The sequence below is a fragment of the Bactrocera neohumeralis genome, chromosome 3 (genome assembly GCF_024586455.1).
Source record: "Bactrocera neohumeralis isolate Rockhampton chromosome 3, APGP_CSIRO_Bneo_wtdbg2-racon-allhic-juicebox.fasta_v2, whole genome shotgun sequence".
NCBI classification, from domain to species: Eukaryota; Metazoa; Arthropoda; class Insecta; order Diptera; family Tephritidae; genus Bactrocera; species Bactrocera neohumeralis.
This window is the reverse complement of record NC_065920.1, coordinates 19,379,284-19,404,443: the sequence shown is the minus strand read 5'-3', so window position 1 is coordinate 19,404,443 and position 25,160 is coordinate 19,379,284. Positions and strand designations below refer to the sequence as shown.

Here is a 25,160-nt window from a genome sequence, read left to right as displayed (position 1 = left end):
ATGCAATTCTTCTTTCTTCCAATTTCGTATAAATTAAGGCAAGTTTCGAACGAACATTTTGGAAGTCGAGAGCCATTTCGTCGATTGAACGCCACACTTTCGGACCAATTTTTAGATATGATTAGAGTCGGGACTTAGACTATATGGCATAGAAGAAAGTACAGTAAAAGACATTAGAATCGTTTTCAGCCGAGTACTTTTTGACTGCTCATCTATGTTTGCCATTACATATGACTCTCCCATTACTCAAAAGAAGGATTTCGGATTAGAGTTTTTAGAATCGAGAAACCGGCTATTCAGTACATCACTGAGTAAAGAATCCATGCACGTTGTCGGGAGATACTTTATATTTTTTCATCTTTTCAAAAAACTTACCTCTATTCTAGAAAATCTTTTTCTCTCTTGACGCGGATAACGCATACGCGATTATCGCCGCGTTTCAAACGGAGCATTTCTCGTTCGAGACTGTTATTTCCTTTTCATTGGGTGCGTGACAGCTCCCGAACCTAGCGCCTTCTCACTTTAGCTCGCCTTCAAACGGATGTTCTTTGGCTATCCAGAGGATACTTGTTGTAAGACCGGAAGTCGTGTGCTGATGGAGCCATATATAAAAGAATTGTTTCTGGCCACTCCAAAGTGAATGGCGCTCAAAGAACTTTCCTCACTTACGTGAACTTCTACACGTGAACTGCATTCTCCAGTCTAGTAAATACTCTCAATAAATAAGATTAGAGAGCATTTATTGGAGTAAAGGAGCCCTAATCGATACTTTGCTAACTTTTTTTTACTGAACTTTGAACGATGTCACAAGGTTCTCAGAAACAGGGAGGCAATAATGGATGCCAGAAAGCGGCTGCATATATACTGCATTCCAGGCCACAAGGGCGTTGCAGGAAACGAAATAACTGATGATATTACCGAAGAGGCCATCCGTTTGACAACCGAACCAGTTCCGGAAATACGCAATCCGTATAAACGTAGGAGCTGATAGATCGATCAGGATGAAATGCATACAGGAACGTCAAAAACGTATGAGAGGAACGATAGGAAAACAAACTTCTAACTCACAGGGGCTCAAAAAAACTGCAGGACGGTTGTGGTCTTAGTCACAGGTCACAATTTACTGGCAGCACAAGCGAGTCGTTATTAACGATAGCACATTTAGAAAATGCAGGAAAGTTCAGGCATAAGAGCGACGCGGAAATACCTTCTTCTGCTTTATTGGATGGCGATTATAGCCTTTCATTCTTCCTTTTCGCTGTTTGGCTCCAATTTGAGATTACAAGTGTAGCCAAGTCCTTCTCCATCCAGTCTTTCCAACTGAGTGGAGATCTTACTCTTCTGCTGCTTCCACGAAGTATAGGAATACTCTCAGAGCTGGAGTGTTTTCATGCATTCCTCTACTTAAAATACTCCAAATCTTTCTCTTGTTCCGAATATTATTCAATTATCTCATTACTCAGTTGAGGCTTGGAGATTACTAAATTACTAGTGTCTTAAACTCGATATACAACTTCGGTTCTTTTAGGGAAAAAGTAATTGCTATACTACCATCTATGTTACTCTTATCAACTCTTCAGAAACATACTCAGTAGAACTAGTGTATTGAGTAAAAATATTTGGAGGCATCCCCGGTCTACCGGAGGTATATGAGGACTGATTTTCTATAAACTTCAAAACTACAGTATTCACATTACGAACTGAACCAAAAATGTTCGAATACTGAATAACGGTTTCGATTTCGGTTTAACACTAACCAACAAAACGAGAGCTCCTCTTAACACCCATTAAAATGTGCGACAGCAATGCAATTTTGCGTTGATTCACAGCTCGCTCAAATACGTTTCCTTTCGTTTCCATAATAAAAGGAAACGCTCAAAAGACTGTCATTCCTGCATAGACAATCCTTTGACGACGCAGCAACGACGAATTGCGAAGACACAAGCGCGTGCAATGGCGGCGCGAAGAGCAGCGCTAAGCGGAAAGCGCGAAGATAGTTGAAATGGGTACTGCATTTATAAATCCGTTACTCCATATTTGAGTTTCATCTAGTCAAACACATACATACATACATGCACACATACACGGTACACGCTGATAAGAGATAAGAAATCAGCTGGTAATAAGCACATATGCTTCCATGGGCAGAAATTAATGAGGAAGCCTACTCATTTAGATGCCATATGAAGCAATAATAAATGTGCAGTGGCAAAAACAAAAAGTAATGAGGTGCCGAGTCGTTTACCGTTATAATACATATTTCTTACAAATGAAGCGTTTAGAAAAGTTGTGTGTTGAAATTCAGCGACCATTCAAGCGCGTGGGTTCTCATTTAGCTCGACATTTACAGAAAAAATGTTGTTGTTTTTGTTGCTTTATCGCGCCAACCAAATCAAAGTCGTCCAAAGTGTGACAAGCATTTTGCATTTTAATTAAAAAATACCACAAGACACTAAATGCTCATTGCATACTCATATACCACATTATTGTTGTTGTTGTTTTCACATTTACAATTTATTTCGCATTGCCGCATTTATCTGTTATCTCTTATCAATTTGTAGCTGCCGTAAAAAATCGTCATTCCACTCATGAATCTTTCGTAACATCTTTTTCATTACAGTTCTAAGCCAAGGCGGTATGCGGAGCAAACACACACATTCGCATAAACCCCCATATGCATATGGAAATGTGTGTGCAATAAATTAGAGCAACGGCGCAACAACAATTTGTGGGCGGTACGCGGACTTTATCGCCTAGAACCTACAGTTTATCCACCGTATGATCTTCTGGATGTATTTGAGCAGGTGTGAGAACTGAAGGCAAATATGTTGCAGCGTACGAAATCGGCGAGGAATCGAAAAAGTAGTGGCAGGTAAGAAAATTTATTATTTATTTTCAGCATTTTATCATTTTTGTGTCAGTTAGTCATACAAATTATATGTATATCTCTATGAAGTGTTATAAGCTTCCTCTCCTTGATTAGCGTAGACATCGCTTACGCGGTTATAGCCGGGTTTGCAACAGCGTATCAGTCGTTCATCCTTTTTGCCGTTTGGCGCCAATCGGACATTCCAAATGTAGTCAGGTCCTTCTCTATCTAGTCTTTCCTTTATTTTCCTCTACTTCCCCCGGCGGTTACTGTGTATGTGTATGTCTATCCTCTTTTCATGCGTCTTTTCCAAGATTTGTTGCATGGTGAATATCTGATCTTCTTAATTACAATTTATAATTATAATTTTTTTGAATGTCTGATCAGTTGTTGATTTTACAGGCCTAAAGTCACATTGTTAAAGTCCAATCAGTTTCTTGACGGCGGGCTTTAATCCTCCTGCTCTGTTGTAATTTCACTGTGAATGATCTACATTATATGCGATGTAAGAAAAAGGCTGGAATTATCTTCACGGTGACGAGTTGAATTTCCTTCAAGAAACAATTGTTGATTTTGTTTTTCAAAACAATGTTTGCCATATTCACTTAATTTCTTGAGAGCCGTTAGTGGCAGGAAATATTTTACTCTAAGCGTTTTTTTGTTGAGTTTTTAACTGCTCTTTATCAGTTGGCGCAGATTGTTTTTCGTATTTGAAAAGCTCGGCCGACAATCCATCGGCCCCCGCCGCTTTGATGTTCCTCGAACTACTTAATGGTCGGGTAATGAAACGTGTGTGCTATCGTCATCGATTGGGAAATCGAGTTGAATGCCATCCAGCAAGCTGGATAAGTGAACCCTCCATAAATTCAGTATGCTCTGGGCACCAGTCACTAGATCACCTCAGGATTCTAGAAGAGTGTACTCCGGTCTTGAAACCTTCCGTTAGTATATTTTCATAGAATTTCCGAGCATTACCACTCTTTATTCTCACTCATTTCGCTCTCTTTCTTTTTTTGTCTGCAAATGCTTCTCGCTTCCCTCCTCAAATCTCGGTATCTATCCCATTCTGCACGTATTGTGATCGATTGTAACAGAGAGGTAGGCAGTCTGTTTTCCCTCCACTGCGACACGGCACTCCTCATCGTCCCAGCTGTGTCTTTAATGCTACTCTGAAAAAAAGTACTGAAGACCTGATTTCTCTCGTGAGGTTTCTTCAAGATATAACCGTGGTAACTTTTGTATTTTTAAGCAGTTACTCCAGAGATTGTCATCGGTTTTACGTGTGTTTTGAATCATTTTTATTATATATATTCATGCTCCGAACGTTATTTTGAAAGTAATGAATTGTACTTGACTACCAACCAAATACGAGTATTTCATTGAAGTGATCCCAAAATGCATTTGCGGTCGAGTATAACCCTTCGAACAGCTTTTTCATCTTCCCAACCCTAAGACCAAACGATTTCTTGCCCTGAATAGTATCCTCTTATCATTGATTTTCGGATTTTCTGAATGATTATTTGAGGGAAGGATCTCATTTTGTGTAAATTTCACGCCCCTGGTTCTTCTGAGAATGTGATTAAGAGAATAAACCCTTCAGGTCATTTAATCGTTATGAAAGAATTTTCTCTGTTTCTGGTTTGAGTATTTTTAATTATCTACACCGGGCGGGTATTTTAAAATTACGGCACCAAATTAGAGCCTATGTTCAGACAACCGCTTCAAAATTCTTAGCATCTAGTCCTTGGACGCTCCTTAGGTTTAACAAACGCACTTGATTTAGATTCTTACCTCATTATATCCAATATTGCTGCCTAGTGCTTTACTCTCGTATAAATTATCTCCTCATACTATTTTTTCAATAACGTTCATAACCTTAGTGGCATATTTTACTCTGGTGTTAACTCCTTACATCCTTAAAAGACGTTGAGGTTGAAAACTGAATCCACCAGTTCAAGAGATAGCTTCTCAATCCTTATGACTTGATTCTGCCTCTAGGAAAAACCAGTTCAAAATGCTAACCTAAACCATCAATCTAGTTAAACGTAGACAAATAAATGAGATCAAAATTTCGGCAGTTTACGCAAATACATGTGTCTCGTAATTTTTTCCCAGAGAACGTAAAATAATTTTCTCTGTTCTCTGACAAAAACGTTATTTTCCCTTGACCGAAAAGTCTTCTCAACATCTTATGTATTCCCAATTTAGCAAAGTTTCAAACAATTTACGAGCTAACCCAACGGAGACTCCGAAAAAGTTGAGACAAAACCCAACGAGAACAGAAATTTTCACACTTTGAGAGCCACAATGAGTGCCTTGTGTCAACTAGGTTTGCGGCTTAGCTAGATAATCCATTTAGATAAACGGAGGTGGAATACTGAAATTGTCTTTCATTTTGCGCCATCTATCGCTGATATTTGAAATTTCTGAGCATGAATTGCATTCTGAGTTAGTATACATATTATATGCATTATGTATTAATTTATTTTAATTTTTAATTAAAAGTTTTATTGAAAAATATGGCAAATAGCTTTTAATTAGTTATTAAGTAATGTCTTTAAGGTCCATGTTGGGCTATTAAATTATTTTAAGCGTCAATATCTGTTCAAATGATATCATAACGTATTTTTCTTCTCATTACAGATGCAGTGATGGGGACTCATCGGCTAATGAGGCGCCAGTTTTTGTAAGTATTCAAGGAAAAAATATTTTAAAAATTCATAATATATAGAACGGTCCATAAAAATGTTAGCCCTTAGCTTAGAAATTTACGTTGAACGCTGAGACAAAAAAATATAAAATATTATTATTGTTGCCCTTTTTATGCCCTGAAGAGGGTATTTTAAATTTCCTATGATGTTTATACACCCCAAAGAATATACCCTATTAATACTTATAAATGATCAGCATGACCAGAGATGTCCATCTGTATATACGCGTCCCATACAATTATAGAACAGAAGGTACACTTTATTAGAAAGAAATTATTTAGTATCTTACAATGAATGCGGTATTAGGTCAACCGTTGGTTCGAATATATTTATATTGCGCGTATGGGGGCTAAAGGATCCGACTTTATCCATTTTTGGCTCAAGAAACTCTTGTTTCGGACTGTCAGACCGCCGTAGTGTCTTTCAAGCAAATGTGGCAGCTATTGAGGTAGATGCAAATGTACTTCAACGAGGTGTGGCTTCTTTTAAAGCGGTATGCATCCATTCAAAAAGAAATGAAACTACTAGCTCTTAGCAAGGTTCACTGCTGCAATGACAATGTCCCACTGGCACTCACTCGGTGCGGCTTTTGTAGCACACAACTGGTAAATATTGCAGGGAAGAAGATAAGTTTGAAACATATAAACAATTTCTCTAGCACTAACCAGTTTTCGCCACACTAAATTTTGGCAGCTTAGTTGCCATACTTTGTACCAACCCGGCATATTGGCTGGAGTAGATATTAGCCGGCTCAATAAATTTGCGGTTGGCTCCAGACGTTTCTAAATATACGAAAAGTATTTTTGATCTGTACTAAAAATAACAGATTGACCGTTATGTTGGGTAAAAAACAATCGTATTTACTGTGCTTCACTTATTTAGTGTCTTGATGAGTTATAGCCTTGAAGGCACTATTTACGCAAAGTTTTAGTCTCATAACTTCACTGATGTTTGATTTGTATGCTGTAAAGTGAAAGAATCAGATATAATACAGAATTTATTATATGAGAAGTTGGCTTGATTGTCATCCGATTTACATATTGGATATACAAGTATAGGAACGCATAAATCAAGATATCTAAATTTTCACTCAAATTATCGCTTTCAAGGACAAACAGTCACCCAGATTTCAACTCGTTTCATCAATCCGATCATATGTACATATACGTAAACAACCTTTAGGTGAAAAAGACTAAAATACTCTGTATCAACATGTTGCGACAGTATAATAAAATTGACGATGCATTATCGTGGTGCAAAAACCAAAGATTGTAGGCCCATAATTCCTGTTGTTGACAGTTTGGCCGGTCGAAATTAATTCGGAGTGCACCACGCCTCCATATTCAAAGAAAACTGTCAACATAACCTTGAATTTTTACCTGGTTAGACATGGTTTTTGCAGCTTCGGCTAACCTTTGCCATGATATTCAGCCGATTGATCGTTTGTTTCCGGGTCGTAGGCATAGATCCAAGACTCATCGCCAGAAATAATACGTTTCTTGAGATTCTGGTAGTCGGAAAGTATTATTTCACAGACGTTAACCAGACGCTGTTTTAGAAATATTTACTAATTTTGGAACCAATCGTGCTTTCACTTTTTCAAAATAGTTTTTCACTGATCCTTCCGATATTCCAACGATGTCAGTAAGATATCTAACTGTTAATCACTAATAGCTATTTTGATGTGACAATTGGTACAGATGTCACTGACAGTCTCACCAACCTAGAAAACAAATATTTCGATGAATGGGACTTCTCTCGAGTTTCAACTAAAAAGTCTTACTATTTTTTTGCTCACAGTAGTACATTTGATGTATGTATGTATATGGATTCAAGACCTACTACATACATACATATACGTTTGTGCAATAATAAGTAAAAAATTAAAACAATAAATTCCTAAAATAAAATTCCGTCACTTGATTCAATGGCTTGCCAACTTTACAACTTCGTGTGGCATGCAACCACATGTCACACTTTTACCGCAGCTCTAACACCAACACTTGGCATTGCGCATTTCATGCACGCCAGCCACAGACTCTACAAGTGCATTCCTTGACAGCACACACACACTTACACATATTCACTCACATAAACACACACATGTTGCGATGTCTGATTTGTTGCCGTTTTGACTTTTTGTTGCTCAGGATTTTGATGGAATTCTCCGTTTTGATAGCGACGACTATTGTTCTAACTGCTTGTTGTTGTTTTTATTGTTGAAATTTTCATTTGTGTGTGTGATTGTTTTTCTCCGCTTTATTTTCATATGTAGTAAATTTTACGATGTCAATGCGGTATGTGGCGTGCGGCATGCGACCAGCCACACGCTACACTTGTAATAAAAATCCAAATTCCACACGCACGCTCGGCCCCACTCACCCCCGCTGCACTAACGGTCGCTATGTGGAAGCAGGCGTATCACTTTCATATTTATTTACAATTTGCTGTGTGGGTGCATGTGTGTATGTGTGTGCGTGTGCACTAAATTCTTCCACATTTAGCGCGTGTTGCAGCAACACACACGCACGCGTCGCTTCATTGCCCGATTTCCGCTCCGTCATTGGCGTTTTTACTGCTTGAAGACTTGTCGCCGCTGCATGTTGCAGTTGCATGTCGGTGCATCTTGCTTGACGATTTTAATGATTTAATTGTGTCTGTGCTCGGCGACGATTTTCGTGTGTTCGCATTTAAATTGATGAGACGTGATGTCGTAAAATGAGCATTTAAGCTCCCGATTCGGTGGCAATCACAGAACAACTGCGCAGCGTGTAAACATGAAATTTCAAGTGATTTACATAATAAAGTTTAATATGATTTCATGCTTGGAAGCAGAGAGTTGGGCGTATCTATATTATTTGATGGGGAAATCGGGAGTGTTTTGAATGTGAGCTTCTAAGAGGGAGTCGAAAACAAATTCTTTGGACGGCTCTCGCATGATTTTAGAGTAGTCATAGTTATAGACATCCAAATGTTATAGTTCTAGAACTCTAAATTGTACTTTCTTGCATAAGGGAAGAGTTGGGTAATTTTAGTGAAAACTTCTTGATGAAATAAATGAAATGAAGAATAAATGAAATGAAGGGTATTTTGCTCTGCCAGCACTTGATCTGATCGATTTTTATATTATTACTTAACAAGTCGAAAGTAAGGAAAGAGCACCGCTGCCGCAATGGGAGACATCCGTCTGCATGTAGGGCTCACCCTGGACACGAAGCTTTCATAGAGGCCGAATATCGAAGAGAGAGCAAACAAGGCATCGATTGCCTTATACTGCGTTAGAGGAGTCATTGGCAAAAGGTGGGGTCTCTCACCGAAAGTGATCCTCTGGCTCTATGACACCATAATCAAGCCTAATTATGTTCTATGGAGTTTTTATGTGATGGTGGGCTCTAGCAAATACCATACTTGCAAAGAAACTCGAGAGTGTTCAACAGATGGCGGTGATCTGCATGTGTGATGCACTAAGATCCACTCCAACAATGACACTTAACGCCAACTTGCACATAGTATCCGCAGACATTGTCGGAAGGTGTATGACTGCGAAAGTGGCTGAATCTGGGCTAATAAGAATACGTATCTGAACATCCGGATACTCTCACACACTTTGACTACGTACCGGATCACTTAGATCTTGGAGCCTCCAAACCAAACTCTGGCGGCTCCTTCTCTACCCATACTACATACCGACGAGAGAGCTATGAATGGGAAGAAGTTGTTGAAGGAGACGAGCAGTAGGCTTCTTTACGGATGGGTCAAAGCTTGGGAGAAGGTTGGTGGAGGGGTTCACTGTCAGGAGCTGTCTATCAACTCCAGTTTCAGACATCCTGACTATTGCAGTGCCTTTCAAACCGAGGTTGCAGCCATTAAGGTAGCAGTAGATCTGCTGCTCCGGAGTGCAACCTCATTCATTCAGATAGCAGAGCGGCGATAGTAGCCTTGAACTTATGTACAGTGCGTTCAGGGATGGACGAGGTGTGCCTAACCTCGCTATCAATAGGACCGCGTGTCTTTGTGATAATGGTATGGGTGCCGAGCCATGGCGGAATCGAAGGAAATTGTAAAACTGATGAACTAGCAAGGAAAGGCACCCTAGAACCGCTATTGGTAGAATGCCAGCAGGTCGGTGCTCCCATACTTCCTGTGTTCTGCTACCAGATTGCTGGGCTTCGCGAAAGCATGACAAACACAGGGCCACCGTCGGTACATGCGCTGTCGCGAAAGCCTTTTGGTCCAAGATTGATCGCAGGAGATCTAGTAATCTCTTTGCCCTCAGTAAGGCTAGCCTCTCCCTAGTTGTGGGGCTTTTAACAGGACATTGCTTTTTTGGCGTCAATACTGCAAGGTTGAGAATCATACCATACGCCATTTGCAGAAGCTGTATGGAAGAAGGTCTCTCTTGACTATTTCTCGTTTGGGAGGTCTTTTGCTAATTTGTAAGTTCGAACAAAGGAGTTCTTCTTTTCTCTTCTATTAGCTATTTAACCTAGCCGAACCTAACCTAATCTTCTTTCATATCCGTCAAAAGCTTACGATTCAATGACAGCATCCAAAACGAAAAAAATTGTGCTCTTTCTAGGTCTAGAAATCTCATTGATTTCTTTGTGGCGCTTTACGTGAGATTCGTCAGTGTTGGGCTGTCATGAGCTATAAGCTATCGTAAGACCTTTTTGGCCCAAGGTCGACCTCAAGATTGGGGTTCTAATTGGAAGAAGGCGAGGTAGAAACACCTGAACACTTCCTTTTTAACTGTCTCGACTTCGCGAGATCAATACTTAGACACTTAGCTTCTGGCCTCTATTAAAATATTTAACAGTCACTAAATAATGTAAAACCGTCCAGCCTCGAAAAATTGTTCTTTCTGAAGTCATATAGATTTCAAGCTCAACCACTTTTCTTTAGTTTCATTGAAAATATAAAGTACAAAAAGAACTTTTAAAGGATTTTTATCGCTCTTCTATAACCACAATTCAATAAAATACTAAGAACTTTTTTGTTTCAATATCTAATACCTCATTCAAAAGCCGCTAAATTCGCCGTTATATTTTTTTAAACAGCTTTATTTCTTAACAAGTACCTCAAGTCGTTTCTGTACTTTTTCTTGCTTGATTTGTTCAAGTAATCTTCTTACTTCTCTGGCATCAACAACAGACGATAGAAAACTGTTGAACCTGGATTGGAAGTCTGAAAACATCGTATCTTTATGATATGTTCGGCTAAAGTCAAAGACATAAGAAGATATAGGAATTTGTGCCATGGCTACGACAGGATCAAGCCTGGGTGATTCTACTCGGGTATTTATAACTTAAATTTACTGATAGAATTTGAATAAGGGTTCCTGTCAGTGAGCTCAAGGCCTGTACAGCAGCGCTGCTGTCGAAGTGGATGCATACCTCCCTAACAGAAGACGCACTTCTTCTCCATCGGCCCGGATTCTAACTAGAATATTAATCTCAATTCAGATTAAAAATATACGACAGTTTTGAATTTTGAAAGACTTGTAAATCCCTGATCACCATTTACTGAAAGTGTGTTCAACAAAATGTCCATCCTAAATCATTTAACGTCTTTAATCTTTTGCAGGCCTCAGTGCATCGGGCGAGACACAATGGGGCAGGCAGTACCTCGGCCGCTAGACGTGATGGTCCACAAAAGGCTACAGCTTGTGGTGGCCATCAGCAACGTCAAAGCTATCATCAGTATCAGCAGCAACGTAAATTACAACATCAGCTGCAACAACAACAACAACAACAGCAGCAGCAGCAATCAGTCGGCAATGAAAACTCGAGTGCCGCACAAAAACTAGCCAAAACGACGCGTAATTGGAACGAGCAACAACAGCAATTGCAACAACCGAGCACCGTTGACACAGCACCGAAGCAATCAATTGCGGTGTCAATGCCGCAATCATTGGTGGCTGCCACTGCAGTGAACCATGGCCGCCCGGCAATGCAACAAATCAATGCAAATGGTGGGCCACAACGCGATGTATCGCCGACGAAGGCGAGCCGTATACCCTTACAACAACAGCAACACAACCAAGTGCAACCAAATTTTAATCAAATATCCAAAACCGCTACAAATCTATTGAATGATATTTACGAGCGGCATCTCTTGAACCAGACGACGTTCCAGGCCGAGCATAGCCAAGAAAGACCGCATCAGTCACAACAACAACCACAGCAGCAGCAACAACAAGCGAATAAGCTGCAGCAACAACCACAATTACAGCCGAGGCATCACCTACAGCAGCATCGTTTCTTGGCTGCAAGGCAGGTGGGGCAGGAGGTGGAGCTTAATTTTGCGAGCTCCTCGGCTCAGTACCAACAACAACAGCAGAGAAACCAGCAGCATGCACAGCAATCACCGCGCCATTTTCTGTCTTTCGGCAATCAGCAGGCACAGCAACACCATTCTTTCGGAACCCAGGAAGGTGGCAACTCCGCGCTGGCAACATTTGTGCCTATACATGGCAGCAACAAACAACATGTTGCACAAAAGCCGGTACATTTCTTAAAGTTGCCACCACCACCACCGCTAGCGGCACCACCTAGCAACGCAGGTGGCCAAAACGAGTCGGTTCCACCAAAAGAGTTCGGCTCCTACACATCTTATCAGCAACATTTCCAATTCTCCGACGCGTATGTTGAGCCTGTAGATAGCCGTAAACATTTCCTCTTGCAATCTGATGCGGCTTCAACGGCCAATCCGCCACCACCGCCCGCGCCACTCAATCACGTCTACGAGACGATCAAGGAGCGACCCCCAATGCCGCCACCCAAAAATGCGAGAACTGCCGAAGCTGGGGGTGAGGACGAAGCACCACCACTGCCACCATCGAGGCAGCTGAGAAAGCGTTTGGTGGCCGCCGCCGCAAAGGTCGGTAGCAATAAACGTACAACAACAACAGCGAATACGAATGGTAGTCAAAGCAAAATGGATGCAGGTCAGTTGGGCGGCAATGGCAAGCTAAACAGCAAATTATTGCCCATGCAACCGCCCGCATACGTGGCGCCACCAGCTGCGGGTCCGGCAAAGCAATCAATACCAAAGCTGCCACCGCAGCAACAACAACAGTATAATCCGCAACAGCGCACGAAGGCGGACGGTGAGCAACGTCCTTACCTCTATCAGCAGTTGCGCGAGCGTCAACAACAACAAGCGTCTGCGTTAAAGACAACTGCTCAGCGTCAGCCTCAACACCATTTACAACAGCAACAGCAACAACACCAACGTCCCAATCACCCACAAGTGCGCGAGCATCCTTTGGGCGCCCATGCGGACCAACACGGCGCACAAAAGCTGCAGTCCCAACCACAACAACAACAATTTACTAATACCAACAACAGCCAACAAAAGCCTGTTGAAAATATGATAACCCAATCTGCAGTCGCATTAACCACCACAAAAGCAACGGTGCATGCCACCAGCACACCGTCCGCACCGCCGACGACAGCCAACTCAAACTCCATCTGCGCAACGTCCATTGATGTTTCCGATAGCTCGGTGGAGTTGATGTTACAACAAGCCGGTTTGTTACATTCGCATGCTACCTCATTAACGGCACACAGCGGCGGCGGTGGCGGCGGCGCCAACAAAGCTCCACAAACCGCTTATAATAATAATGCCAACCATACTGGCGGCATTGGCAACAACAACAGCAATAACATATCCAATTTGCATCCCACACGTCCAACTGCATTGCCAATCGTTTTCGAGGAGGATACCGGCGAGTTCCAGGACGTGCTCGTACTCGAAGAGGATGGCACGGCGAAACTACCGTATCGACACGGTAAGATCGAGGTGCGTTTGGAGACAGCGCAGGCGATGGCCGCGGCTGCTTATTATGCCAGGTACGTTTAAATTAGATTTTTGTACCATATTGTGTTGCAAAGGAAGCTGTTGTGTTGATATTTATACCTAGAAGTAAGTGCATATGTTTGAGCGAGTTGAGGGGTTACGCCAATTGGCGGCTTATTTGATGGTTGGACTAATGAAAGTTCGTAAACTTTGCGGATATTTTGAAGTTGTCGAGGGCTTTTTGATTCTTGGAGGTTCAGAGCTGCAATGTAGACTTCTGAGGTTCTACCTCTTTCAAATCACTAGATGTTCGATATCCGAAACACCGTCGTATATTCGGTTCGGTTCGGTGGTTTTGAAAAATATTCCTAAGACGATCTCCTAGTACATACACCATTCGAGAGAGAAAGAAATGGTGAGCTGAGTGACTTTGAAGAGAGCAAACGTTTTTTCACAAAATCAGAGGGATTATCTCTGTGATGCGATGTTCATTTTCAAAGATATTTCTTTAGTTCATATAAAGTTGCCTTTTTGAAGCCACTAAAGAAGGTCGTTAGAAAGGGCTCTAACCCTAACTCAATATTTAGATAGAATAATTACTTATCTGAAGGCGTCTACAGCTCTACTGTTGCCTTATTCGAAGATTAATCACTTTGATAAAGGCTTTCGAAGTTGGACATACTGCTTTGCCTTAGAATTCGTTGAACGAATTTCGGGCCCCTTTTTTTGAGCTACTTCCTCTTGCAGTTTTCTAAGACAGCTCACATGGTTGTCCAAGTACATAGTCTCCTTCAAGTGTCGGTCGATTTAGTTGATTTTAGATTAATTCTTTACTTAGGCGTCTACCTTTTTAGAATAGTTAAAAACCTCGAGACCTCTGGAAGTTCTTACGGGTTTTGCTAATTAACAGCTGAAGAGTTCGACTAAGAAAACCTTAACCACCTAACCATGACAAAATTAGCAGAAACATTCCAAAAACCCTGATTTTCCAAAAATCAACGGAGTATCTAGATTACTTAAAGTGTAAAGCGTGTTATGTTTCTAAAGAAAATATCCACAAACATACAAATCTGAAAGTCGGTTTATCTCTTCTTTCCACTTCAGTTGAGCGAAACTTTATTAGTCCTACCAGCAGAACCAACACCTACGACGTGGGAAATTATAGGTGCATCCGAGAGGTGTGTGCGACTTTAATTAAGTGGTCCCCACCTTGCATTGACGTTTGCTAACGGCAGTCATACAAAGCCTTTGCATTCACCTTCTTCATTGCCGGCGGTAAGCATTCATCGATGTTGTGCTTTTATGCCAGCTTCATCTCTTTACTCTTCCACTTCTTCCCATTCTTCTCTGCTGTTTACAACTAGTGTTTCCTACTTTCCACCTATGATTATTATCTTCAATGGGTTTCTTCTTTATTAGCCGCCCACTAACGGTCTAAAGCATTTTCATTCATGTTTGCCGCAGCTTTAGAAACCGTTATTGAGCGTAATGAAGCGGAAATCTATTAAAGATTTTTATCTCGTTTTGAAGTTATGGCGGCAGTCCTTTGGTAGTTGAAACAAAGGAAATGAAGAAATAGAGTGGAGGTGTTGGTTGGCATAATAATATTGCGCATTACCTGAGGTGTTTATAATTAATTAATTGTGTTTTAATTAAAATTTAAAAAGTGAATGTTGTAATGATTGGTGTTGGTACACATTCAGGGAGTTGGCTGGAGGTTATGGCAGGGCCAGAAGGATACTGTTTAAAAATTGCCGAAGAATTTAAGTCATCTTCAGTAATTTTTTCTAAAAAAAGATTATTTTTTTATTGACTGCAGATTCACAAATTAAATAGATCGGAATTAGACTTAATTTGTTTATAGCACCTCAGTTCCTTTCCATTGTAAAATTTAGTTCTTCAAAATGTTTAGATCTCGGATCTCTCTCGTCAATCGAAGTTTTTCTCTGATTCTGAATCCGAAAACACCGATCTTCTTTTCTTCCTTTTTTCCTGGGTTTCTTAATGAAAAGTATGTCATGAAGACACCTTAATTCCAATATTGGGATAGAAAACCCTTAAAAATACCTGCTTAAACACCTTTACATAGTTAAATCAACAAATCGAATTCGGTTTAGGGGATATGTTTGGATAGTTAGCACTCTAAGGGTAATAAACTATGTTAGGTTAGGTTAAGAGGTCGATTCTAAGAGAGATCTCACTTAGGCAGCTTAGAACGCCGATCCGTTGTGCAAAGTGCTTCAGCATATCACAAATTTTTCAAAGCAATAAATGTCAGTCTCGACTATCCTGTTTCGCCGAAGATAAAACTGTCGAGACGTTTCAAGCTCAGTTGTGCATAGGCTGAAACATGGAAGAGAAAGTACCTGGTTGTTTTCACCTCATCGTCTTCCATATAACTTTGGAAAATTGCTTCCGACAAGTTTCTTATACTTACCGCACGGATTCGTTCAGTAATAGCTATTACCATTGCGATAAGATGAACTTTGCTAAGGTCGAAGGAAGTAGTTCAGCAGATCTCCTGCGTACTACTCTAGGTCAAAAGTTCACGAGATGTCCATAGACCCAGTATTACAACGCAAGAAGTCAACGGAGATTCATCTGCTTCCTATCCCGATGTAAATGGGACAAGATCGTCTCTCTCACTAGCTCATTGGCTTTGCAGTTCCAAGCAATTCCGCTATGACGAGTCTGTTTATGAAGTAGCTTGATTCTATTTCTAATCAGAATAGATACTTCTTGGCTGCGCACTGTTAGGTAGTATTGCCGTTCTGGGGTCGGAATGGATGTTCACCGCCTTGAAAGAGGTCTCACTTATTTAACTTTTGGTGCTACCCAAATAGTAGCCAGCCTGAAAAGCACTACAGTGGTCTGGTAGTCTAGAAGAAAACTTGACCCTACAGAAAACTCTCCTCGGAACTTTGCCTCCTAGATTCGAACCAATCATGTAAAACTCAAAGCGTCTCTTCTCCAACGACTTCCTATCCACATATTCTTCGTCAGTATGTGAGCAGAGAAAAAGCGTCTCCTTTGTTATACCCAGCTTCCTTGAGCATTGAATAATTGAATCAATAAATTGCCGATATCCTTTAAGCTAATCAGAAACTTTTCTATCTCAATCGCGGCACACTTAATATGGACTCTTTAGGCTCCATATATATTTACAAGTAAAAATATTTATCTAGTGGAACGAATATTAAGTACACCCAATACGATGATTGTCATCGATAGAGTATGACCACGTGCTCTTGACTCTCCCATCCAGTTGATTTTCCTTTCTTTTGTGTCGATATTATTTTCATGTTGCAATGCTACTTTAGTCTCCTAATGCCCAGTTGGTGCGATTGATTTATTTTTATTTTATTTCTGTTTTGTTTTACTGATTGTACTTTTTTTGTTGAATCGCAAAAAAGTTGCTATAAAAACGGGGACTCGTGTTAAGCTAATGATTTTTTATTTTTCATTTTTAAATTTTTATTTTCAGTTCGTTTTTATTTTCAAGTAGACATTTTTATTTTTATTTATTCCTTTGCATCCCAGTTACTGCCACAGCTTGTATTTTCCCGGTTTTTTCCAGCCATTGCAACATCATTTGTTTTTTTCCTTCCCCTCCTGTGCTCTCTACTCTCTCTCTACTTACCGCCGCTGACTGTCGTCCTTGTCATTGCTACTCAATGTCCTTGATGTTTATTATTTATTTAGCATTTTTTTGCATTTGGCCTTTCATTGTTGTTGCTGGCGCCTGCATTTGACTGCTTTATTACCGTGGCCACTACTGGACTTTTGTTTGACTATTATTCGCTGGTTTCTGGTCGGAGGTTTTCGGTTTTGTTCTTCCCTTTTTGCTGTTCTTTTATTCAGTTCGCCACGTTTTTATTTATCAATCGCGTAAAAGACTTCAAAGTTTTCAATTTGAGGCAACGAATTCGCGTTTAGCGCACGTAGCTTGGTGGCATGTGGCAACTTCTATATTTATATATAATTGAGGCAAGCTTTATTGTTGTTGCTGTGGCGTCCAACTATATTGTGTGGAGTTGTGGCGTGATGCAAAAAACAGCAATGTGGTCGTCAAAACTCACGTTACATCTGACAAATCAATTTCCACTCTAGCCCCTCACTGGCCCTCCCTGAATCACTCATTGTGGTCGTTAGCTTTGCTGTCCTTTGTCCTGACAAAGTCCGCTTTTTTGTTGTACCAAATTTCATGAAATTTGATTTGTTTGGTCGCATGTGGCTTTCCATACTTTTTCAGTAGCCTTTTTATTTACGCTTTTTTTTCTTTTTTGTCGTTTTTGACGTTTTTGACGTTTTTTTCGTATTTTGACTTTTTCTATTTTTGTTGCCTTTGTTTATTGCTGTGCTGTGTTTTGCTTCGATTTTTAATCAATGATGGATGAATTACCGGATTTGTTTGTGCTCGTTACCTGTTTTAACAGCCTCACTGCCTCTCATCTTCCACCTCTCTATCCTTCTAACTCTCTTTGCTTCTTTCTAACTTTTTTATTCCAATTTTTCACAAAAGTCCCCACATCTGTCCTTTGTATCGCCTGTAATACCTCAATGACATTGATGATGCGCCATTTTTTCACTCTGTCCGAGCACAAGTCATTTATTTGCCGATTTGTTTCGTACGTAATGAAAAAGCTGTCATAGCATCAATATAGACAAATGCTCATAGACATACATATAACGCCAGTAAGCTTGTTATGCAACTTAGTAGATTTGTCCGACGCCACATGTGCAGCTCATTCGTTTATTTATTGTCGAGCATGACTTGTGCGCCCGAAAACAAGTTCATTAGGTTAAAATGTTTTCGGTTGAATGTCCTTTTCGGCAGCGCTGTTGAGTTGATATGCCCAAAATTGTTATTCAACTCGCAGTCAACAAGCGTCGGACCGGCTTTTTAATGAGCTCCGTTGGAAGAAAGCTTATTTCATTTATATTTCGTTGAAAATATATGGATATTTTGTAATTACTTAGCAATTGTGTTCGTTTTTGAGTGATTATTCATATGACAGATAAATTGTTTCAACGAAAGGCCCTCATATTATCTATGCCTGGAATATATAAATTCCAATATTTATACTCAGAACCAAGGCTTGTCGGTTTATATCCAATCGAAGTATAAAACCTCTCAAGTGTTTTTTGTTTCTGTTTAGTTTGTGATCTTAATTTTGAAACATCTTCTTGCTTATAAAAACTTGGTAAAATTTTATAAAATTTACCAAAAAGGTGAAGCTGAAGGAATTAACTGGGAAGAAATTTGTTAAGGTTATCTTATAGTCGTTTGAATATTCAGGTTAAAATATTCCTACTTCAGACCTTAACTCTGTTTTCTTGCCTTCAAATATTCTGGAGTTGTTAAACTGGAGAAGGTATTAACTTAGTATAATATTTATCCACTTTCTAGTACAAAATTAGCGTGTACCAGTCGAATCAGTAAAACTAATCCATTTGTTGAAACCTCATGTAAACTGAGAGCGAGATGAATTTGACTATGACATTTGGTATGAGTCTTCCACAATTTGTTAAAAGTAAAAAGTACGGAAACCCATATAATGGTTTGACGAGTCATGGCACTAAAGCATATTTGGACAATCCGGCACGAAATTTCTGTGATTTTTGTTAAGGAACCTTTTTGGTGTAACCAGATACCAAACTTTAAGAGAATTTAACTTCCTCACTCGGTATATTATATGTTATAAGGTTAGGCACTAATATATATATCTACCAAGACACTATCGAATTTAATATCGTAAAATGCAAAGTTTTGATATCAAAGGGAGATCCATTTCGTGATTTCCTACTTTTTTAAAGAAAAACCTCATAAACTTCAAATTTAATGGGTAATATTTATTATCACTCGAAAGAACATTCTTTGGCATTTATTTTTTGAAGATTATCTCTTTCAAATGTTGGGCGCGACTAGGTCTCAGATGGTCCCTCCCATGAGTCCATTTTCGATGACTCGTTCGTGCATTTCAGTTGGTAACTGGCGAATGACACGCATGATGTTTTGCTCCAGGGCCTGAATCGAAGCGGGATTGTCTGCATAGACTTTAGACTTTACATATCCCCACAAGAAAAAGTGGTATCACACATCTTGGTGACCAATCGACCGACCCAAAACGTTAAATTATCTGCTCACCGAAGTGTTCTCCCAAAAAATCCATTGATTGATAGGGTGTGTGGGAAATGGCGCCGTCTTGTTGAAACCGAATGTCGCCGAGATCACGAGCTTTAATTTCAGTCATCAAATATATTGTTATCGGGGTGCATTTGCCATTGGCGGTTACGTTCTCACCGGCATTATTTTTGAAGAAATATGGGCCGATGATTCCACCGGACCACTTAGAACTTTTCAACAGCCCATGGAGCGAACGATGTCGCTTGGGAAGATCAGCGGCTTCAGTTCTTACACAAGCTGTATTTTATATGCTTTAAATTTTATGATTTCGACGTAAAATTCGCCAAGTCATTCCATACGTCAGTCCGAGCACCCGCTATACCGTCCACATTCAACAACTAAATTGCTAATATGTAGTAGTCTAAAAAGCATACTATTAACAAATAATAATGTATAATTTTTTTTCTAAAAATCTGCAATTTTTTGTATATATTCAATATACTATAAAAGAAGATTTGTCTAAAAAATATTGTCCATTAATTTTTGTACATCTCTGACCTATATTGTTCACATACTATAAGCCAAATTGACTCTCTCTCTTCTTGTTGTGACATCAAATCGCCATAAGCATTGCTTGCTCTACTTCAAATTGGCCGAGCGTTGACAAATTAATGAACACCTGTCATTGATGTCATTTGTTAGCGTGTAAGAGAAAAATTAGCTGAAATGCTGGGACGGTGTACAACAACATTAAAAACAGGCATCAAGCATTTGATTGCGAACAGCAGGAGGTAATCAAAATAAAAACATAAACATTTATTGCTTTATGTACGAAAATTGACAACTAAACGCATTTAGTGTTGAGGAAAAACAATAAAAATATAAAAGGCAACAAAAACTATATAGAAAGCGTGTGTAACCAAAAATTTGGAAAATATATGAACAATTTGAGAGTTATGTAAAGAATATAATCAAAGAATTTAGTCGGCAAATACAGTCATGATCAAATTTGACTCAGACTAAACCGAATCGATAATTTTTTTTCGAGGGTTACGTACAACCTATTTTTTGTTCGTTTAAAGTTTGATCTCCATATATATTATGTCAAGTAGTATGTATTTGGATGCTGTTTGTTTACGATGCGAACAGTTTGTCTGCTGATTTTTATATATTGGGTAAATGGACTCATGGCGTGCATCCCGAAATGGATTTTTCAGTTTCCAACATCGGAAAAAGTCAAAGGGAGTCAAATCTGACGATAATGGTGACGTGACGTTTCGTGGTTCGCCAAAAAGTCAGTCACAATCATGTTAGATTAAGACGGCGTATTCAAGTTTTTTGGTACGAGTCTTACATTGGCATATGAAGCAACCCAAAACATTAAGCAAAATGTGTTGCGTCGATCCATAAGAAATGTTAAGATCCTCTACTATATCTCTGTTGCCAACACGTCGATTTTCAAGCACTTTTTCTTTAACTTTTTCAACGTTATTAACATTAACGGAGGGGGATTGATGACATTCACTGAATGCTCTGTGCCACTCAAACCCTTGTGTTCGTAATAAAGTAGACTTCCCAAAATACTTCTGCAACATTTTCCTACGTAATCCTGGAAAATGTTGCTATGATTCTATTAGTAGTATAAGACTTCAAGCAAATTCGTTGTTCAATCGCATAACAAATGCTCTATTATAAGATGGAACTTCATTTTTATTCCTGAAGACAATTCGTCAGCAGATTATTTTGAAATCTTAGATCTCTTAACGAATCATTAACCATTTAATGCGAATTTTTTGGAAATCTGTTTACATTGTTGAAAATTTCTTCCTCACATATTAGGGAAAGTTTTATAGTTTATACTTTCTCCAATCATGGATCATTTGTCGACAGTTGGGTCTGTTAGGTCATTGGCGTTGAGACCAGATAGACCTAGTGTTTCCAAAAGCATTTATACTTAAATTATGACAAAAGTACCCGCAAATTGTAAATAAAACGAAAAATATATAACTATTCATCAATATCTATTTTGTCGCCTTCATAGTTCCAACCAAATGTAATACACTTATGACAACGATTTTTTCAGTCCTCGAAACACCTTTCTTAAGCACTTCTTAGGAATGCCCTTAGTTCCTTCAGGAATTTTGTTTTACTTCTTCGATCGACTGAAAACGGGTTCCACGTAATGGCAATTTCAGTTTGGGGAACAAGAAATAATCACACGGAGCCAAATCTGGTGAAAACGGTTATTGATTTTTGGCTTTAAATTCGGTCATAATCGTACCCTTTTTGAAAACATACAGCTTTATCGGGCAAGTCGAGCAAGAACGCGTTTCATACACAAAATATCTACCAAAATCCTTGGAACGGATTCGCGAGAGATGTCCAGCTCTCTACCATCTCTATAACACTTGCCTGACGGTTTTCAAGCACCATATTCTTCACTTTTTGAATGTTTCCATCGGTTGAAGAGGTCGAAGTCGTCCAGAACGAGACATGTTTTCAACGATCACTCGATCGTCTTTGAAGGCTTCGTACCACTGAATCACCTTAAGCATTTTCTAACATTCGCAATGATTCCGCAGAAGAAATTTGGTTAAAAATACAAAATATGAGACAAATTCCTTGCTCGATATTTTTATCAATTGCAAAAATCCCAATTCAATACTGAGGTGTACCGACTAAGCAGCTGCTGTAAACAAAGTGGTTGACAGATAGCGCACATATTTGGCATAGTAACTAAGGACAGTCCTACCGACCTAGCAAAATACGTAGACACAATAGAATGACACTAAACTTGTGAAGAAAGTACTTTGTCTATGCGCCTGCAATGATACACCGTTCTATTAGTAATTGATGCTCATTATTGCCACGCGCTTGTGTCATTTGACAGCTTATGCGACAGCTGTCAATACTGACACAATGTGTTATTAACTTTATGACACTTTAATGTCACACGAAATAATTTGTTGCGAACGCGACAAAGTGATTTCGATAGTTTTCTAAGAACTCAAAGTAATTTTTCAAGTTTTTCGTATGTAATGTTGTAGAAATAGGCCATTTATGTATCATAAAATTTTAACTAAAATTAATAGTCGGAAAGTCGTTAAACAATTTGAGCGCTAACTGAAAAATTATATTATCTTTTCGCTGAAATATTCCAAAATTAATGATGGCAACTAATTTCTGGTAACTTCACTTGGTCGTGTGAACAACTTGACCCTTGAAAACTAATTGAGTAACACTCAGCACACCAGCAATGACCCTTAAAATGTCGCCTTAAAAGTCGCTTAAGTTTCGTTGCTTCGACAATTCGCAGTCGTTTGGAGATCTTTGTTGAGTGCTACATACTATACTTCGCATGCTCAGCATTTGCCCTTCCAATAATAATACGTCCCCAGTGTGCCACTTTATTGATGACTTTGGTGCATCCCCTTCGATTTACAGTTGCAAGCCCAAACGTTTGCTTCCAACAATAGTGAAAGGAGAGTGAAAATGGAAATACAAAAACTGAGACCATTTTCCAAAAGCATTTAGCGGCAGCACACATGTGTTCTTCTTTTATTGTTGTTGTTGCTATTCACTAGTTGGGGTCACACAATGATTTCCTAATGAGTTCTTTGTTATCTTTGACACAATGGGAGGAGGGGTGGGTGTGTTAAGCGGAAGTGCTTTCAGAAACTTATCGACTTGTTAGCAATACAAACATTCATATGTGTATATATGCGTGTTCTCATATAGCATTTGAAGAGTGCCGTTGTTGTTGCATTCTCATATTGATTTCAAAAATTGATATTGGCTCCATTATTGTTTTTGATTTCATTAGATTACCGTTGCTTGCTTGTTGCCAACAAGTTGCTTGTTTTCGTACTTTCTAACGATTACAGTTACTGTCGTTTTCTTTGTTCTCCATTATTGTCGGTTGTGTGCAACATGTTTTCTCGTATTTTTTCTTCCCTCAGCTTAATTTCTTAAATGGTTTCGTGCATTCTCTAGGGTTTCGTGCGTAGTTTTCGCAAATAATTGGCTTTTCTCTTTATTTGCAATTGGTTTTATTGCTTTTAATTATCTGTGGCAACACCGCAATCTTCAATAGGATTTTATGGAAGTATTTGTCGGACATTTGATTTTATGGCTTCAATATTTGTACAGTCATTACAATCAATACGGGGAATATACTTGTCTATTGATTTAAGAAAGAATTGAATATTTGAAAGAAACTGAATAAAAATAGTCTTACATAATCTCACATAATGGTTTAGTGTGAGTTTTGTTTACTTAGTACTTTAATGCTTATGATAAATTCTTTATGAAAATCAGTCTGAGTGAGATCGCAGCGCTTAATAACCTTATCTGTTTCATGTTATCGTCAAAAGGCTAAGGTTAGTTGGTTTGTTGGTTGAAAAGAGAGGCCACCTCGCAACCGACCTCACTTAGGCCTTTATTAGGTAACCGATTGGTAACCAATTAAGCTTTAACCAACAACTCGATGAATTTGGCCCATTATACCATTATACCCACAATTTGGGTATAACAATTTGGTCTGCCGCTCGAATTATTTTCTCCAGCAGTAGATCAAAAAGTCGCACGATCCGATTCTGACAAAGCTTTTGTTGTAGCTCAACGTCAGTTTACACAACCGTGTTAGTTTCGCGGAGATACCAAATTCATACATGGCGGCATAAAGGCAGCTCCTTTTGGTGCTGTTAAAAGCAGTTTCAAAATCGACGAAGAGGTGGTGCGTGTCGATTTTCTTTTCACGGGTATTCTCCAAGATTTGGCGCATGGTGAATATCTGATTAGTTATTGATTTGCCAGCTCTAAGGCCCAATCAGTTTGTTGACGTTGGGCTTCAACCTTTCATACAGTACGCTCGCTAGAACCTTATATGCGATGTTGAGAAGGCCTAACCCACGGTTGTTGGCGCAGATTATGGGGTCTCTCTTTTTGTGGATTGGACAGAGCACATTTAAATTCCTTTCCTCTGGCATGCTTTCGTCCGACCATATTCTACAAAAGAAATGTATGCTCCTTATTAGTTCTTCGCCGCCGGCAATCCAACGACCCCGGCGTTTTGTTGTTCTTCAGATGGTTAATTGCTACTTGAATTTCTTCAGGGTCGAGCAATGGAACGTCTGCTCCATCATTATCGATTGGGGAATCGGGTTCACCATATCCTGGTGATATGTTTTCACTGCCATTCAGCAGGCTGGCGAAGTGTTCCCTCCATAATTTTAGTATGCTTTGGGCATCAGTCTCTAGATCACCTCTGGGATTCTATCTTCTGCTGGTCGCCGCATCTTTTCGTAGAACTTTCGAGAAATTAAGAATCTATCACGGCTATTAATATTACTATAATACATACAACGCTATAGAACTTTATACCAAAAAAATTAATGACGAATCTTTAAAAGCAATATATTTTATTACCATCTTCCATTACTTCTATAACGATACTTTCAGTTCTGCCTTCACTCCAACTTAATTGGCTTTTAAAAATTGAAAATCCCACACATCCTGTCATCGCGCTTTAAGTGGTTATTTTATAGCAAATTCACATTTAAAAATTTCACTCTTTTTACGACTTCATCTCCAACTCCTGCGCTCTCCATCGCCCCCGCACATCCTCGCAGCATTGATATTTTCAAAGTGATTT

At 39.3% G+C, this 25,160-nt stretch overlaps 1 protein-coding gene across 1 annotated transcript in view; it reads left to right on the top strand.

Annotated features, from left to right (window-relative positions):
* Nucleotides 1-2,626: 2,626 nt before the first annotated feature.
* Nucleotides 2,627-25,160, top strand: part of LOC126753943 (kinesin-like protein CG14535) — a 157,337-nt gene continuing 134,803 nt past the window's right edge. The window contains exons 1-3 of the mRNA XM_050465724.1: nucleotides 2,627-2,872; nucleotides 5,513-5,555; nucleotides 11,164-13,433. Of these exons, the coding sequence (XP_050321681.1) occupies nucleotides 2,826-2,872; nucleotides 5,513-5,555; nucleotides 11,164-13,433 (2,360 nt within the window). The 5' untranslated portion in view covers nucleotides 2,627-2,825. The remainder of the gene's footprint in view (nucleotides 2,873-5,512; nucleotides 5,556-11,163; nucleotides 13,434-25,160) is intronic.